The 15,960-nt window shown below is 42.3% G+C and overlaps 4 protein-coding genes across 4 annotated transcripts; 2 read left to right on the top strand and 2 right to left on the bottom strand.

Moving 5' to 3' along the window:
* Positions 1-3: 3 nt before the first annotated feature.
* Positions 4-2,040, bottom strand: LOC139283306 (homeobox expressed in ES cells 1-like). Its single transcript, XM_070903303.1, has 4 exons — positions 1,920-2,040; positions 735-892; positions 484-585; positions 4-201 (listed from the first exon to the last, which is right to left on the bottom strand). Exons 1-4 carry the CDS (start codon positions 2,038-2,040, stop codon positions 4-6), a joined length of 579 nt encoding a protein of 192 aa, XP_070759404.1.
* Positions 2,041-4,987: 2,947 nt separating this feature from the next.
* On the top strand, positions 4,988-6,297 carry LOC139282275 (E3 ubiquitin-protein ligase TRIM35-like). Its single transcript, XM_070901881.1, is given in 2 exon segments — positions 4,988-6,262; positions 6,265-6,297. Coding segments are annotated over 2 exon segments (1,308 nt in total).
* A 1,552-nt stretch (positions 6,298-7,849) lies between these two features.
* On the top strand, positions 7,850-9,787 carry LOC139283425 (nuclear factor 7, ovary-like). The gene has a single exon (XM_070903430.1). The coding sequence runs from the start codon at positions 7,862-7,864 to the stop codon at positions 9,269-9,271; it is 1,410 nt and encodes a 469-aa protein (XP_070759531.1). The 5' UTR covers positions 7,850-7,861; the 3' UTR covers positions 9,272-9,787.
* Positions 9,788-10,133: 346 nt separating this feature from the next.
* cyc1 (cytochrome c-1) lies at positions 10,134-15,197 on the bottom strand. The gene is made up of 7 exons (XM_070902372.1): positions 15,107-15,197; positions 13,307-13,497; positions 12,597-12,723; positions 12,196-12,353; positions 11,927-12,087; positions 11,012-11,112; positions 10,134-10,829 (listed from the first exon to the last, which is right to left on the bottom strand). The coding sequence occupies exons 1-7, from the start codon at positions 15,185-15,187 to the stop codon at positions 10,725-10,727; spliced, it is 924 nt and encodes a 307-aa protein (XP_070758473.1). The 5' UTR covers positions 15,188-15,197; the 3' UTR covers positions 10,134-10,724.
* Positions 15,198-15,960: the final 763 nt, after the last annotated feature.

Raw genomic sequence — 15,960 nt, forward strand, 5'->3', positions numbered from 1 at the left:
GCATCACTCCTCATCCTCCTCCTCCACCTCCAGCTGGAGACGAGAGGCGAGCTCCAGGCCGCTGCTCACCTCCCGCTTGGCCTTCTGTTGACCTTTGACCTCGTGTCGGACCCCGAGGTCAGCCACGGCCGTCTGAACCAGCTGCAGACGGGTTTCTCTGAGGGAACGCCTCAGCTTGGCCCGCCGGTTCTGGAACCAGATCTGAGAGAGAGAGAGAGCGAGAGAGAGCTGCTTGTCAACATGCTTTCATAGGTTACTGTCCTCTGCTCCCGTTTTACTCCCACTTACTTTTATTAGATGGAGGCATGATCAAGAAGCAAGTGATATTAAAATGCTTAAAAAGTAAATTACCAAACACACATTTCCCCCCCAAAACCAGACAGAGTTTGTAATGATTTTGTGAGGTTTGAGAGGTTAACAGTGGTCACAGAATCAGTAGAGCTACATTCATTTCATTAAATTGTCAGTGAGTGCCGTCTGAACCTGTATCCGGTCTTCGTCCAGGTCGAGTCTCCCTGCCAGATGCTCCCTCAGCTGGATGCCTGGATAACAGTTCACCTGAAACACTGTCTCCAGTACATTCACCTGCAGGACACACACACACACACACCCACACACACACACAGGTTAACAGACTAAACACAAAGCTGTATTTGTTTACAACATAACTGAACTCAATGTTTTAATGAAAGAGAATCCTAAATGACAGACTGATTGATTGATTAATTGATTACCTGGCTGTTGGTGAAGGCAGTGCGCGGTCTGCGTCCGATATACCAGTTTGATATCGGCCTGGCAGAGCTCGGCGGCTGAGGATGATGATGATGGTGTTGGTGTTGTTGTTGTTTAGAGCACATACTGTTTCCTCTGTTCTCCTTCTCTGCTCCGATCTCTGGATTCATGGGAAAAATAAGAGGAGCAGGTCACACATTATACACTTTTCATCATTAAAATATGAGTAATAATCAATTCATTCTCACAACATGAAACAAAATGGAGGACCTCTTCCAGTAAATATCCTAGACCCAAAAGATTTTACACCTATTAATATACATCAAAACATGTAATACATTTTAATGGGTTAAAATTAGCCTTCATGAACAGTTATCAGTTTAATATTTATATCCAACATAAAAAGATGATACACTGAGATTTAGTTTTTTGTTTAGTTTACATTTCAGTTAAGTTTAATTTAGCTGAAAGGGACAATACCCTGATCCATCAGCAGACACTGAATAGCGTGAGTGTGATTTTCAGCCATGGGTTGATTGATAAGAGGGCTGGAATTGTTTTGTTATTAATTGACCGAAACCAAAATGTTAATTAAAATATTTCAGTTAAATAAAACATAAAACATTGGAAAAGTGGAAATGAAGGTAAGTGAATGTTCTAAAAATAGCAGCTAATTAAGTGAAATTGGGGGAAATATTAATAAAAATACTGAACTCAGAAGTCAAATAATTACACAAAAGAGCCAAAAAATTAAATGTCTGCATTAATAGAAAGATGGCAACTTTACTCTGAAAATATTTAGTATGAGACACTTTTTTAATCGGGTAAATTTTCACATCACATATTTGGCGGTTCTCTGCGTCGTATACAGTTATATCAAACTAAATGGTGTTAATGTTTACAATGACAATTTTCTTTTCCTGAAATGCGATTTCACATTTGATTTTCTTCGTCATCTTCGGCACAATAACTTAGATAAGGCAGAAATCACTGAATTAAATGGCACTTAAATATTCAAATGCCTAATACAAGACAGCAAGGAAATCATAGGTCATTACTGTATTTCTATAATTCCTTCATACTATCAGACTGACGGTTGGTGCTTCATCAACAAGAAACAGCCACTCTTTAACTCTTCACTTAACTTGTACAGAAAAGGGTTCAAACTCGAAACCTTTGCTCCTCACCTGACCAGGGTCGGTGGAGTTTCAGGCAGTTTCCAGGTCTTTCCAGCTCCAGACCCAGAATCCTCTCGATGGAAAACACCGGCCTGCTTTCTGCTGTCACAGGATCCAGAGTGGACGGCATGATGATTAATCTGACCAACCTGATTAATATAACTATATTATTCTGATTTCACTGTAAATAAAATAGTTCCATAGGTCGATCTTCTTTAAGCAGAAGTCTTGATGGTGCTATAGGTGCTACGCTGCGGAGCTGAGCTCTCAGATCAACTGAGAAGGTGAATGGATGGTTAAGTCTGAGGCACATATGAAGCAGCAGGAACACAAATTGCTGACTGCTGGTTTAAATGGGAGTGGAGGATTTACACTGGCCACCAATTAGAATTAAGAAGTGGTTTTCCATGTGAATGAGACTCCCCGAGGTTCCATACAGCAGCTAATCTCTGCTGTGTGTGTGTGTGTGTTACTGAGGGGCAGCATATTTACATTTTTAGTTTACTTAGTTTCACAATCAAATGCCACAACTCTGCAAAAAAACAGCGTATTTACAGAGTATCTGTGTGTGTGAGATTAGGACGAGGAGCCTTTTTAAAAACTGCCGCCAGTGTCACACAGACACAAAGCATAATTACACCCTTTTCTTCTGAATTACCAAAGGAGAAAATCAGTTTAGTTTTCACACTAAAAATACGTCCATCCTTCTGTTACAAGTCTGTGACGGAGTTTAATCTAATAATAATAATAATGATAATGATAATGATGGCAATAAATAACGATCCGGTGAGATCCAGTAATGCTATTAGCCTAATCTCTGTGTGTTGTGATGCAGATGAAGCTCGTAGCGTCTGAATGCAGGTTGAAGCAGCGGGGAGGAAAACCTTTTCAGGACCAGATTAGCTCCTAATGAAGGCCTGAAGCAGCTTTAAACTAACAGCACACTTGTTTATTTATCCGTCGCTGAAAAGCAGGATGGATGTGAGGATGTGATGACGACAGGCCGTCTAAACGCAGCTGCAGAGTGATTGGTGGAATTCAGTTGAAGGAATATTTCAACATTGTGGGAAACAGACTTATTCACTTTCTTTCCAAGAATGAGATGAAAAGATCGTTATCAATCTGTGTGCGTTAAGTTATTAGTTTAGCTCGGCGTAAAGAGTGGAAAACAGCTAGCTTGGCTTCGTCCAGAGTTAAAAAATACACCAACCAACACCTTTAAAGCTCACAAATGAACATGCTGTGTCTAGTATTAACCCGTACATTAACAGAAACGTCAAAACAACAATTTGTGGTTTTAGGGGGAGTTACGTAGCGAAAGAGTTTCTTGACAGTTTATCTATTAAGTTTTGTTTTTTGTCTCCTTACAGGCACGATGGTACCAAATCACTGTGACAACAAGACTACAAGAAGCTGCACAGTCACCTCGCCTGTTTGCTCTGTTCTTTGCCAAGAAACAGTTCAAGGATGTAACTCCCCCTGGATCCACAAACTGTCACCTTTACATTTCTGTTCATGCAGAAGGTGAGAGTGAGTTGGGCATTGAATGAATGCTAAAGTGGGTAGCGGAGCTGAAAGGGTGAGAGAGAGACCACTTTCTGCAGTGAATGATATGCACTTAGAGAGAAGAAAAGTGTTACACCAGAGAGTGGCTCAGAGAAATGTATTTATGGACTTATGGACTACTCACACGGCTAGTAAGCTAACCAGTAACACCCTAACTAGCCAGGAACATGCTACCTCCAGCCAGCCACTATAGCCCTGCACTTTTTGGGGCCAGGGACCATTTTCCCTCATAATCACCGATTAAGCATATGCATTTTATACTTTAATACTATTTGTATTCTAAAACAACCTAAAGAACCTAGATACCTAATACAATGTAACCTAAATACTTCAGACCTGTTTCAAAGTGAACAGAACCACGTTTCAATTTCAATCCTGTTAATACGACTTACATACTTTTAAACAGAGGGTCATTTCAATTAACACTGCATTTGGACCCAACTTGACAGCATTTGTACTTTTCAAGTAATTGATCTAAAAAGCTTTCAGAGACTGGCATAGTCCTAATAAACACAGACATTTAAAACTACCAGTCTGAAGCTGACTTTCTGTAACTGCTTCAGCTTTAAAGTAATGAACGTATTGCTCCTTCTTCAAATCATTGTCAGAAAGCTCACAGAAGTTATCATAACGGTGTTACAGAAAACCAGCAAGATACCTTGTATAAATACGACTGTTTCAGTGATATTGTGGTCTATTGTTTCACTTTGGAAGGAGCCAAGCTAACTGTTTCCCCCCTGTTCCCAGTCTTTGTATTAACATAAGCCATAAACATAAACCTCAGCCTAAATGGAAACCTTTCTGCCTTATGATGCTGAAGAAGATGTGTTTAACTGTTTGGATCACTGGACAAAATGGCTTTTAGAGTTACAGCACTGTGAACCTGAATATGCTGCAGGGATTATATATTCCATATATTAACACCTTGGGATGACGTCTGGGCCACCTTGCTTAAGGGGTCAGTCTGTCTTTCCGATGTCAGAATGGGGTAATTTTCCAAAACTAGCTATCGGACAATCACGCTTATTTCACACAGCATCATGTGAAAGTAAGCAGGGTTTCAATGTCTCTCTCAAGCTCTTTTGTAATTCTTCACTCAACTACTGCAGCGCCAAGGAAAGACTGTCAAAAAGTGCTGGAATTGTCTTGACACTGACATTACCCTGTGAGTATTGTGGAAGCATAAAGCTAATATTACCTAATAAAGCTCCACCCCTTACCTGACTCACCTGAGATATGCCAGTAACAGTTTGTCATTCTTCCTCATTGACACAGACAAAAACAAAAAGCCGGCGAGATTCACCGTCAGTTCAAACTAACAACATGTACTGAGAGAGGACGGCTAGAGGAGGGAATACCAAAATACTGCCACTTAAACCTGCTCCAACACCCCACGCTGCATGTGAGTTATTTCAAAAAACACATCTCAAAGTGAAAGTAAGTGTCAGTGTAGAGCCACGAGTGACTGTGATTTCTGCCTGGTGTGTTTTCAGCTTCACTCAGAGAGAAAAATGTCTTCTGGATCAGAGGAGGACCTCTCCTGTCCTGTCTGCCATGACATCTTTAGAGACCCCGTTGTCCTGTCATGTAGCCACAGCTTCTGTAATGCCTGTCTGCAGAGATGGTGGACTGAGAAACAAATACAGGAGTGTCCAGTTTGCAAGAGAAGATCATCAAGGAATGAACCACCTTGCAACTTGGTGTTAAAGAAGCTGTGTGAGGCCATCTTACTAAAGAGAGAGAGGAGATCTTCAGCAGGGTCTGAGACTCTCTGCAGTCTGCACTCTGAGAGACTCAAACTCTTCTGTCTGGACCATCAGCAGCCAGTGTGCGTCGTCTGTCTGCATTCAGAAACACACACTGGACACAAATTCAGACCTATTAATGAAGCTGCACATGATCCCAAAAAGGAGCTCCAGAACTCCCTGAAGTCTTTACAGGAGAAACTGAAGGTCTTTGAACAAGTTAAAGGAAACTGTGATCAAACAGCAGAACACATGAAGGTCCAGGCCCGACACACAGAGAGGCAGATTAAGGAGCAGTTTGAGAAGCTTCACCAGTTTCTACAAGAGGAAGAGGAGGCCAGGATCACTGCTCTGAGGGAGGAAGAGGAGCAGAAGAGTCGGATGATGAAGAAGAAGATCAAGGCTCTGAGCAGAGAGATAGCAGCTCTTTCAGACACAATCAGAGCCACAGAGGAGGAGCTGAGAGCTGAAGACGTCTCATTCCTGCTGAACTACAAGGCTGCAGTGGAAAGAGTCCAGCAGCGCCCCCTGCTGGATGATCCAGAGCTGGTCTCAGGAGCTCTGATAGACGTGGCCAAACACCTGGGCAACCTGACCTTCAACATCTGGAACAAGATGAAGGAGATGGTCTCCTACACTCCTGTGATTCTGGATCCAAACACTGCTCATCCAGAACTCACCCTGTCTGAAGATCTGACCGGTGTGAGATTTGGACAGAGACAGAAGCTTCCTGAAAACCCCGAGAGGTTTGATTCATTTCGCATTGTCCTGGGCTCCGAGGGCTTTAACTCAGGGACTCACAGCTGGGATGTCGACGTTGAAGATAATACAGGCTGGTTTGTGGGTGTGGCAGCAGAGTCTGTCCAGAAGAAGGGAAAACATCCGTCTCATTTATGGAGAATAGGGTACTTTGATGGTAAATACACAGCACGCTCTTTATCAGATCCCTCCACAGTTCTGTCAGTGAAGAAGCTCCAGAGGATCAGAATGAATCTGGACTGGAACAAAGGAAAACTGTCATTCTCTGATCTTGATACGAACACACACATACACACCTTCACACACACTTTTACTGAGAGGCTGTTTCCGTACTTTAACACTGTAAACATACGCCCACTGAAGATATTACCAGTGAAGGTCTCTGTAAGGCCATGTTCAGAGACAGCACTGCCTGAAAACCCTGATTCATATAAATGACACCACTGTGAAACTGCCGTGCAGTGTTTGGCCTCTGGTAAATCTTTAAACTTGTGGATCTATTACTCCAACTGGCCTTTTTGGACTGTATTTATTGTCTCAGCAGTGTTGCCAGGTGCTCAAAACCAAAAAATTGCACAAAGACTCCAGAAGTACTGTCTTTAAGGGCAAAATATTGTATATCATATCTAACCCCCCCCCCCCCCCCCCGAGGATTAATAAAGTGTTATCTTACATTCAAAGCCCGACTGCCACAGTGGCAGCGATACAGGAGTATCTGTAGTGTCTGCAGTGTGTCACCATAATAATTATACACATTTTCACTGGTTAATTAATAGTTAATTAGTTACTGATAGCTGTATAGATGTATAAGGTGATTAACTACATTTATATTTAAGTGATGCTATTCAAAAGTGTTGGAAAAAGTATTTCAACGGCTATAAAATCTTCATTGTATGTGTCAATAATTCCGTTTCATCGTGCTGTCTATAGATTATAAATAAATGTGTGCATTTTAAAATGGATCTTTTGAAAAGGGTGTTTAACTTTAACCTACTTTTATTCTATTTACGTGGTCTTCCAAACATATTTCATCTCAATTCATTTGTCTCCTGTGTTCTTGTTTAAGAGGCAGATACTTTTTCACATGGGTGATATAGGTGTCGGAAAACTTTGTTCATCGAATAAAATAAATAACTGAGGGTGAAAGGTCTTGACCTTGGAAACAGAATTACAGTTAACAAGACTAAGAGTCTACGTGCTAGCACAGTGCTGCTTTGAGCTAAATGCTAACATGTTGATGTGTGTGCCAAGTTTACCAGGTTGATCATCTTCTTAGTTTAGCCTGTTAGCAGCTATCATTTCCTAATTAGCAATAAACACAAAGCACACCAGAGGCTGATGGGAATGTCATTAGTTTCTCAAATTTGTTCATAAAGTAAAATATTGGGACAATTAAAACTTTTACTTGATGCTATTTACTTACTTCACTTACTTTGCTTAGACATTACCAGGTTATTATTCAGAATCAGAATCAGAAATCTTTTGGAATTAAACCTTTCGTATATCGCAGTTAATGCATCAGCATTTACCTAGATAGTATGACAAAGCTCCACCCCTTATCCAACTCACCTGAGACACACCAGGAAACATAGCTTGTTATTTTGTCCTAAGGAGACAAACAGACCACGGACAATAAGATTTAGCTTCAGACTAAACTCACGGCTTCCACCGAGAGACGTCAGATACGGGAGCAAACACTGGATTACTGAACTACTAGGATACTTACAGCTGCTGCAACTCTGCACACTGAATGTGAGTTTTATAGAAACTCAGCTCAAGGGGAAAATAAGTGTCAGGTAACTTTCTAGAAGGGGGAGGGGAGGCACAGCTAGCCGACTGTACTTTCTGTCTAATGAATTTTTTTCTTCACTCAGAGAGAACATGGCTTCCCCATCAGAGGAGGATCTCTCCTGTCCTGTCTGCCAGGACATTTTTAAAGATCCTGTTGTTCTGTCATGTAGCCACAGCTTCTGCGAAGACTGTCTGAAGAGCTGGTGGAGACAGAAACAAACACAAGAGTGTCCAGTTTGTAAGAGAAGATCATCTATGTATAAACCACCTGTCAGTTTAACATTGAAGAACCTGTGTGAGGCCTTCTTACTGGAGAGAGATCAGAGATCTTCAGCAGGGTCTGAGACTCTCTGCAGTCTGCACTCTGAGAGACTCAAACTCTTCTGTCTGGACCATCAGCAGCCAGTGTGTGTCGTCTGTCGAGACTCAAAAACACACAACAACCACAGATTCAGACCCATCGATGAAGCTGCACAGGATCACAGAGAGGAGCTCCAGAACTCCCTGAAGCCTTTACAGGAGAAACTGAAGGTCTTTGAACAAGTTAAAGGAAACTGTGATCAAACAGCAGAACACATGAAGGTCCAGGCCCGACACACAGAGAGGCAGATTAAGGATCAGTTTAAGAAGCTTCACCAGTTTCTACAAGAGGAAGAGGAGGCCAGGATCACTGCTCTGAGGGAGGAAGAGGAGCAGAAGAGTCGGATGATGAGGAAGAAGATGGAGGCTCTGAGCAGAGAGATAGCAGCTCTTTCAGACACAATCAGAGCCACAGAGGAGGAGCTGAGAGCTGAAGACGTCTCACTCCTGCTGAACTACAAGGCTGCAGTGGAAAGAGTCCAGCAGCGCCCCCTGCTGGATGATCCAGAGCTGGTCTCAGGAGCTCTGATAGACGTGGCCAAACACCTGGGCAACCTGACCTTCAACATCTGGAACAAGATGAAGGAGATGGTCTCCTACACTCCTGTGATTCTGGATCCAAACTCTGCTCATCCACATTTCACCCTGTCTGAAGATCTGACCGGTGTGAGACACGAAGAGGGACAAAACCTCCCTGACAATCCAGAGAGGTTTGATTCCTTTCACTCCGTCCTGGGCTCTGAGGGCTTTGACTCAGGGGCTCACAGCTGGGACGTTAAGGTTCGAAAAAGCACATTCTGGTTTCTTGGTGTGGCAGCAGAATCTGTGGAGAGGAAGGGAAAGAAACAGTCTGGATTATGGAGAATCGGGTTCTGTGATGGTATATATAGAGCTCGCTCCCCATCAGATCCGGATACTGTTCTTTCTGTGAAGAAGAAGCTCCAGAGGATCAGAGTTCATCTGGACTGGAACAGAGGAATTCTGTCATTCTCTGATCCTGATACTAACACACACATACACACCGTCACACACGCTTTCACCGACAAGCTGTTCCCGTACATTAACACTCTGAATGAACTGCCACTGAAGATATTACCGATGAAGACCTCTGTAATAACAGAACAGGACAGTCTGAGATGACGAGCATGATGGAAACAGAAGTGATGGCCTTTGGGCTTTCAAACGCAGGTCTCTGTTACGGGAATGTTCCGTGTTAGACTCCGTTCGATCACGACAGGACTTTCACAGAGGGAGCTGCAATCTGTTATGAGCTTTTCTTCTCATCGTGGTGACAGCACTTTATTTCGGTTAATTGATGCACTCAAATAAACAAGTATACAGTGAGGGATGTGTTTCAAGAGGAAATCCACATTAACACTTTTCTTTTGCACTGTAGATTCTTGTTGGCGTACAGGTTTGGTCTTAAGGACTTGTTGCTCTGTGAAAGATCCAGACTCATGTCAAATTGGCACAGTGTAATCTGGATAACTACGTTATCTGCATATGGAGAATGTGGCCCTGGTGCGAGCGGCTCCAGGAGAGTTCTACAGTGAAGATCCAGGGTAACCCAACAGCTCTACATGGAGCTTCTGTATCTTTAAAAATCAATTGGTTGAATTTATTGCGAATGTTATTGTGCAACAAGGATGGAGATTTGTGGAAATGTCCAAAAAAATAAAAGCTGAGAAATTGTTTGTGACTGAACTATTTTTCTGCCATATAATTCTGTGAAATACAGACAGGAAACAGATGAATCGCCCACATATTAATAGGATTAGTGACGATCCACTCTGGAGGTCAACAAATGATAACCTCATGAGAAAGTTTGTTCATTCACCACTTTATTTAATATTTACATGTGTGTAGTTGCAGATTATACATGTCAGACAGAAACGATCAGAATGACACAGGCAGCGTTAGAAAGGTTGGTGTGTATGTGTGTGTTTGTGTGTGTGTGCAACGTCTACTGCTGCTTGAAACAAAACAAACGGCCACAGAAACGTTTCCTTTAAGATAATTTATTTTGTACAGTAAAACAGGTTCAGAGGCTGCATTTGATCCACTGAGTGGCTTTGTGGAGGGGACAGGGAAGGATGGATTTACACACACCCAGGATGTTACAAAGTTTTAGGGCAACCATTTCTCAGCACTCCTGTGGTTATTGAGAATCTTATAAAGATGGACAATCAGTCAACTTATCAGTCACTTGTGACAAAGTGTCCGATACCAGATGTCAACACAGAAACTGCTACCAGCGATGACGCGATGCAGATAAAAGAAACAAACTTTGTGGAAGGTGCGTTCAAGAACGCCACAACTCTCTGTCACAAGCTTGCACCACAATATTCCAGATGTAGGAAAATCTGCCACACAGTAAGTTCTACCACGCCAACAGCTAAAAAAAAGGCATTTTTCTGTAGCAATAAACATAACATATATACTTTTATTTCTCTACCCCCTCTTAGAAAGGCATGTGTGTGTTTGTCAGTTGTTCTGTGTCCACATAATCATTGTGATGTGAGCGTTGTGGGGTCATTGAACGCAGCCCTCTCTGGTAGGTTTTAAGCCCAGGTAGGGGTGCGTTTGTTTCAGTTTACTTGGGAGGCTTGTAGGCGATCTTCCTGCTCTTCAGCACAGACCACCTGTGTCTCTTCATGTAGTACATCAGAGGGATGATGATGGCCGAGCCCATCAGCAGCTGGGAAGAGAACGAGAACAGAAAGATTCATCTCACAGCAAGCTCCATGTTTACACCCTGTTTCCATGTGTTCAATTGTGTCTGTGTGCTCAGACTACATCTTAAAAATTCCTTCATTAACACAGAAAAAAGGGGGATTTATAGGCGCGTCCAGGGGCCACACGTGTTCGTGTGTGTTGTACCTTTAGTCCCATGCGTTTGCGTTGGTCGTGCTCCGGCTCGGCCGCCCACCTCAAGAAAGTACACACGTCTTTAGCAACCTGGCTCATGGTGGCAGGGGTTCCTATGGCAACAGACACACAATAACCATCAGCACAATGATTTTCTCCTGGACACAGTGAGAGTGGGCGAGGTGGCTAAATCTTCTGTAACAGTATTTTTATAAACCATTAGCAATTGATACTTTGATATCAATGTGCCTTTATATATAATCTGTGTTTGGCTAATCTAGTGTATGAAATACCTGAAAAATTAAGGTATTTCTATTGACTCTTGAAGCATATTACTACGACCATTTTAAGCAAAAAGCATTGCAGCAAAACGTTTCAAAGCCTCGCTTCAACACGCCAGTCATGTGACCATAACAGGCGCTGTGCTGGTTTGAATAGAAGATGGCAAAATGCCAGTGTTTAAAAGTAGAGCTTTAGACTGAACATTAAACCGTCTCCATTTTAAAATGTTGATTTCCAGGTAGGTTTTGTCGAGACCTGTGCCCACAGTGAAACACCTGAAAATAAAACCAGCTAAATGTCTTTAAGCAGCTTAATGTGGACGTACTCTGTATGGAAGTGGTCAGTTCTTACAATATAGTCCTTTCTGATCGGCGAGTCCACTTAAATTTTGACTCACTGTTTAATTATAGTCTTGGATTTAACTCTTCAGAGGGTTGCCTGAGGGAGATGGCAAGCAGGGACATCTTTGGCTTTGCGTTTTGTACTCTGCTATTTTGTTTTAGTATCTTGTGTCTTTGGACAAACTGAAAACTTAACAAATTTAAATAAATATATTTATTTAAAAAAATACATGTGATGGGATACCAGAAGCGTTTGTTTCTGCACGGCCCGACAGCAGATGAAGCTCAGTGCATCTTTACGTACCGTCCTCAAATTCCAGCACCTCGTTGTAGATGGGCGGGGCCATGCCGATGGCCTGGCCAGGGAAGTATGGGTTGTAGTACAGTCCCTCCCTCACTGTCACTCCTGCTGGAGGTTCGCAGTATCCTGTCAGCAGGCTGAACACATAGTCCTCTCCTCCATGTCTGAGGGAAGCAGGTGGACACAACAAGTGAACACCAAGGATACGCAGATGTGAGGCAATTTCATGACTTTCAGACTTCACTGTGTAGGTTTTGTTTTTCAGGAGTTACCTAGCATTGACAATGTAGCTGAGGTCTGGAGGCAGGGCTCCGTTGTTCGCGACGCGGGCTGCCTCAGGGTTGGGGTAGGGCTTTGGGAAGTAGTCTGACAGCTTTCCTGGCCTGGTGAACATCTCTCCACTCTCATCAGGACCATCCACTACCTCAACCTGAACACAACACACAAAACACATTTAAAATATGGTCGAAAACCTGGAAATATAAACAATAGATCCAGCTGGGTGTCACCCCCTAGTGGCAGAACTTGGTGTTTAATTCTAAAAATAGAATAATAAATAATTTTTAAAATATTGCATGCTGTAAAATACTAAGTCAGTGTTATATGATCAATTTGAAACTGCTCCACCACTGGAACCTTGGACTCTTATTCTTATACACACAAACAGCCTCACCTCCTCAGCGATGGTCTTAACCTCTGCCTCTGTGTGCGACACTCCCACCAGGTTTCTGAAGGCCAGGTACTCCATACTGTGGCAGGCTGAACACACCTGCTTATACACCTGGTAACCACGGCGAATACTGCAGGTGGCGGAGAGGGCGAGAGAGAAAGGAGCCAAAACACAACAGACTTTAAATCAAAACAATATAACAATAAAAATCGTGACCAATAACAAATTGCCAATAAAACATTTACAAAGATAATTTCGTACTTGAAAAAAGGTGATTTGTGGAGTTCTCTTGTATACAAACAAAGGTTATGTTTACTTTCAGTGTTACTCACCAAAACACAGTGTGTTTCCTTGAGCTCTAAAAAATGTGTTCAATGCATTTCCTTCCTCATAAAATATTTGCAAAGCCGAGATTTTATACATGTTAAATCCAGCATTGTTTACATCCATGTTTACCAGACAGCAAGTGATGTTTGGTGAGCCGGGGCACGCTTTGAATGCTGTGTTTACAGACCGCAACCGACAAACCCTACTTATTCTTCCTTTAAATGTTATTGCAAAATTATCTTTACTCATAGTGAGCGTAGGAATCTTTATAAATGATGTCCCATGTCCTCTGAGGTAGCAGAATGTTTTGTACTAGTTTAACTTTCAGAGCGTTTCCTCACATTGATTATAATTACAGACTCTGGAGTGTGTGTGTGTGTCCACACCTAGCGTGGTCCAAAGAGGAGAGAGGTCCAGCGTGGCTCCAGGGGTATTGAGGGGGGTGGAGCTCCAGGTCAGAAGCGTTAACGGACTGGTGCAGCATCAGAGCTAGCCCCGCCCCACCAGCTGTGACCACACCTAGTGTCGACAGGGCAACCTTCTTGCTCCTCGGCAGGCTGGCGAAGGACATGTTGGCCTACGGAGCAACAAGAGCACAACAAGATACCAGTTAGTTTACAATGATCCCAGTTCAATAACATACAGGTAATAGTTCAAAACAGCCAACTACTTAATATTCTGTGTTATAAGAATGAGATTAGGGCTGAAACCACAGGTTGGTTAATCTATTAGTTGATTTTTGGGGGCAAACATGCCAAGAATTCACTGGTTCTAGCAAACCAGATGTGAGCATTTGCTGTTGGACTGCTGGCTGGTCAAAACAAGCAGTGATCTGAAAACACAAGCTTGGATTCAGGGACACTGAAGCACAAAGTTTATAAACCAAACTAATAATTGAGAGATCAGCAGCGCTAATCATGTAGACTTGTAGTCTTTGATATCATAATGCCCTTGCTTGTAGTGTGCACGCTGGTCGTCCTTATGAAACTGCCCTTCACTAGAGCTCCAGTAACCAGGCAGCTGGCATCACATGACAGCATCCCTGCACCATTACACACAAAAAACCTCAATCTCCAGCCTGAAACCATGCTACACTCAGGAAGATCGCCTATTTACAAACTTTGGAGTTGGAAAAGTGGTATCTGCCAGCAGACGCATGACATGTACAATTCCCACAAGTCTTAGCGGCCGAGTGGTTAAGACGCATATCGTGTACTGTGATTGCAATCACTTCATTAAAAAAAATAATCAGCAGAAGAATCAGTAATGAACCTAAATGTTCTTAAAGCCACTTTTCTGAATTAAACAAAATTTGCAGTTAGCTATGGACATGCATTTTATGGTACACTTTAGAGCTTAATAAGCTTAAACAAACTCATACATCTACACAATGAAGATGGCCTATTTCTACTTGTACCTCAACGGGTCACAAGTGATATTACATACAAAAACGACATTATGTCATTTTCTAAGTAACATCAGTTTACATAGTTTTACATTTTCACAACCCTATTAAGAGTCTGGAATATATAACAACTTAAATCAGTCTCAGGACGCACCCACAGATGACAATTAGCTAACAGATGAAGGGTACAGGAATATACGGCTAAAGACGGCTTTCTCCACCGGAAGTCCTTACAGTCCTTGAAATGCTAACTCGTTTGCAAGCTGATTAGCTCAGCTACTTTAGCCGTTGGTGTTTTAAACAGAGTATGAACGCAACATGACTCGTGTAAGGGCGCAAACAATTACAAACTCTACGATCACACACTCTGGCGCGCAGATCCGTATCCCTGTACCGTTATCCAAGTTAGAAGTTGGTTTTAGTTAACCTGTCCACTTGCCGGCTGGTTGACATCATGAGTTAGCTAACCGGCTAGCTTGCTACATCTAGCGATGGCTACCAAGTTTTAGAGATCTGTTGCGCGTGTTATAGCAGTTATTGACACTTTGTCGATATCTACATTTATGGAAAGACAAAATATCAGAGGAGCTATTGCCACAGTCGATGGCGATATCCTAGAAATGTGTGTGAACACGAGTGACCTTGTCTCACCCCACTGTCAGCAACCAGGCTAACGTTAATTTGGTACCAGGACATCCCACAGCAGCGCTTTCCAATCAGACTTTTGGTAAAAACACACTCCGCCCTGGGTGATAAATACAATACTCATCTATAGACTTACCACCGGGGTCTTGATAGTTTTCGGCGTGCTTAGGAGAGCCCTGCCGCTCCCCGATAGCACCGCGACTCGTAGCGCCGCCATCTTCTCTGCAGTTCTCTGATCTGAAAAGAGCCGCTGGGATCAGCGTCGAGCCACACACAGAATCCTTCCGGTCTGAACCTTCAAAATAAAAACAGCCTGCGTGAAGTGCAATGTATTGTTTACGCGGGCCCCCACCCGATCACAACTGTCAGAATAAAACCCATTCCCATCACATCCAGATTGTATGAAAACTACATGAATAGTGCACACTAATTGCAACAGATACTATAAAACATCCGTTGTACCTAAGGAACTATTTTTGGTTTAGCATCATTTGCATGTTGAGAAAAGATGCCTTTGTCGTACTAGTTTTTAAGGCTAGAGACGTACAAGTAGCCTACAACTCAGTACATAATATTTTTAACATCTCAGACCCTGAGTGTCACAAAGGCCACACAGAGCTCACCAAATTAACTGTAGTTACTAAATTGTGGTTGTTGTTTAATATGAACACTTCAGGTTCAGTGGTGCTACTAATTGTAATAGACAATTTTAAAAGGAAGGTAAAATTATGGTTTATGGGAACCTTGGGAGGGTAAGCTAATCACTCTAACTACTTATAACTTGTACATAATTATTTTCTTTTTTAGGTTTGTTGGTATTGTGATGTCTCCTGGATTGGGCTTACTTCTGTGTGATTCATAATTTTCATAATGTAAAAAGTAAGTTAAATAGATAATAGATATTTGTAGCTAATATAATAACATTTGCAAGGAAGCAAAGGGGCATTTTGCAGCTACAGCTTTGGCTATAGTCGACTAAATGAATAAGTT

This window comes from Enoplosus armatus, chromosome 3 (genome assembly GCF_043641665.1).
Source record: "Enoplosus armatus isolate fEnoArm2 chromosome 3, fEnoArm2.hap1, whole genome shotgun sequence".
Classification (NCBI taxonomy): domain Eukaryota; kingdom Metazoa; phylum Chordata; class Actinopteri; order Centrarchiformes; family Enoplosidae; genus Enoplosus; species Enoplosus armatus.

Bases quoted from the DNA above. Each gene is read 5' to 3' on its own strand.
- LOC139283306 (XM_070903303.1), bottom strand. From the start codon at position 2,040: ATGCCGTCCACTCTGGATCCTGTGACAGCAGAAAGCAGGCCGGTGTTT. The intron at 586-734 runs GTAATCAATTAA...TGTGTCCTGCAG, and splicing joins CTGCCTTCACCAACAGCCAG to GTGAATGTACTGGAGACAGT. The intron at 202-483 runs GTTCAGACGGCA...TCTCTCTCTCAG, and splicing joins TGGACGAAGACCGGATACAG to ATCTGGTTCCAGAACCGGCG.
- LOC139283425 (XM_070903430.1), top strand. From the start codon at position 7,862: ATGGCTTCCCCATCAGAGGAGGATCTCTCCTGTCCTGTCTGCCAGGAC.
- cyc1 (XM_070902372.1), bottom strand. From the start codon at position 15,187: ATGGCGGCGCTACGAGTCGCGGTGCTATCGGGGAGCGGCAGGGCTCTC. The intron at 13,498-15,106 runs GTAAGTCTATAG...GTTGCTCCGTAG, and splicing joins AAACTATCAAGACCCCGGTG to GCCAACATGTCCTTCGCCAG. The intron at 11,113-11,926 runs GTACGTAAAGAT...CTGTTGCCATAG, and splicing joins GGTGCTGGAATTTGAGGACG to GAACCCCTGCCACCATGAGC.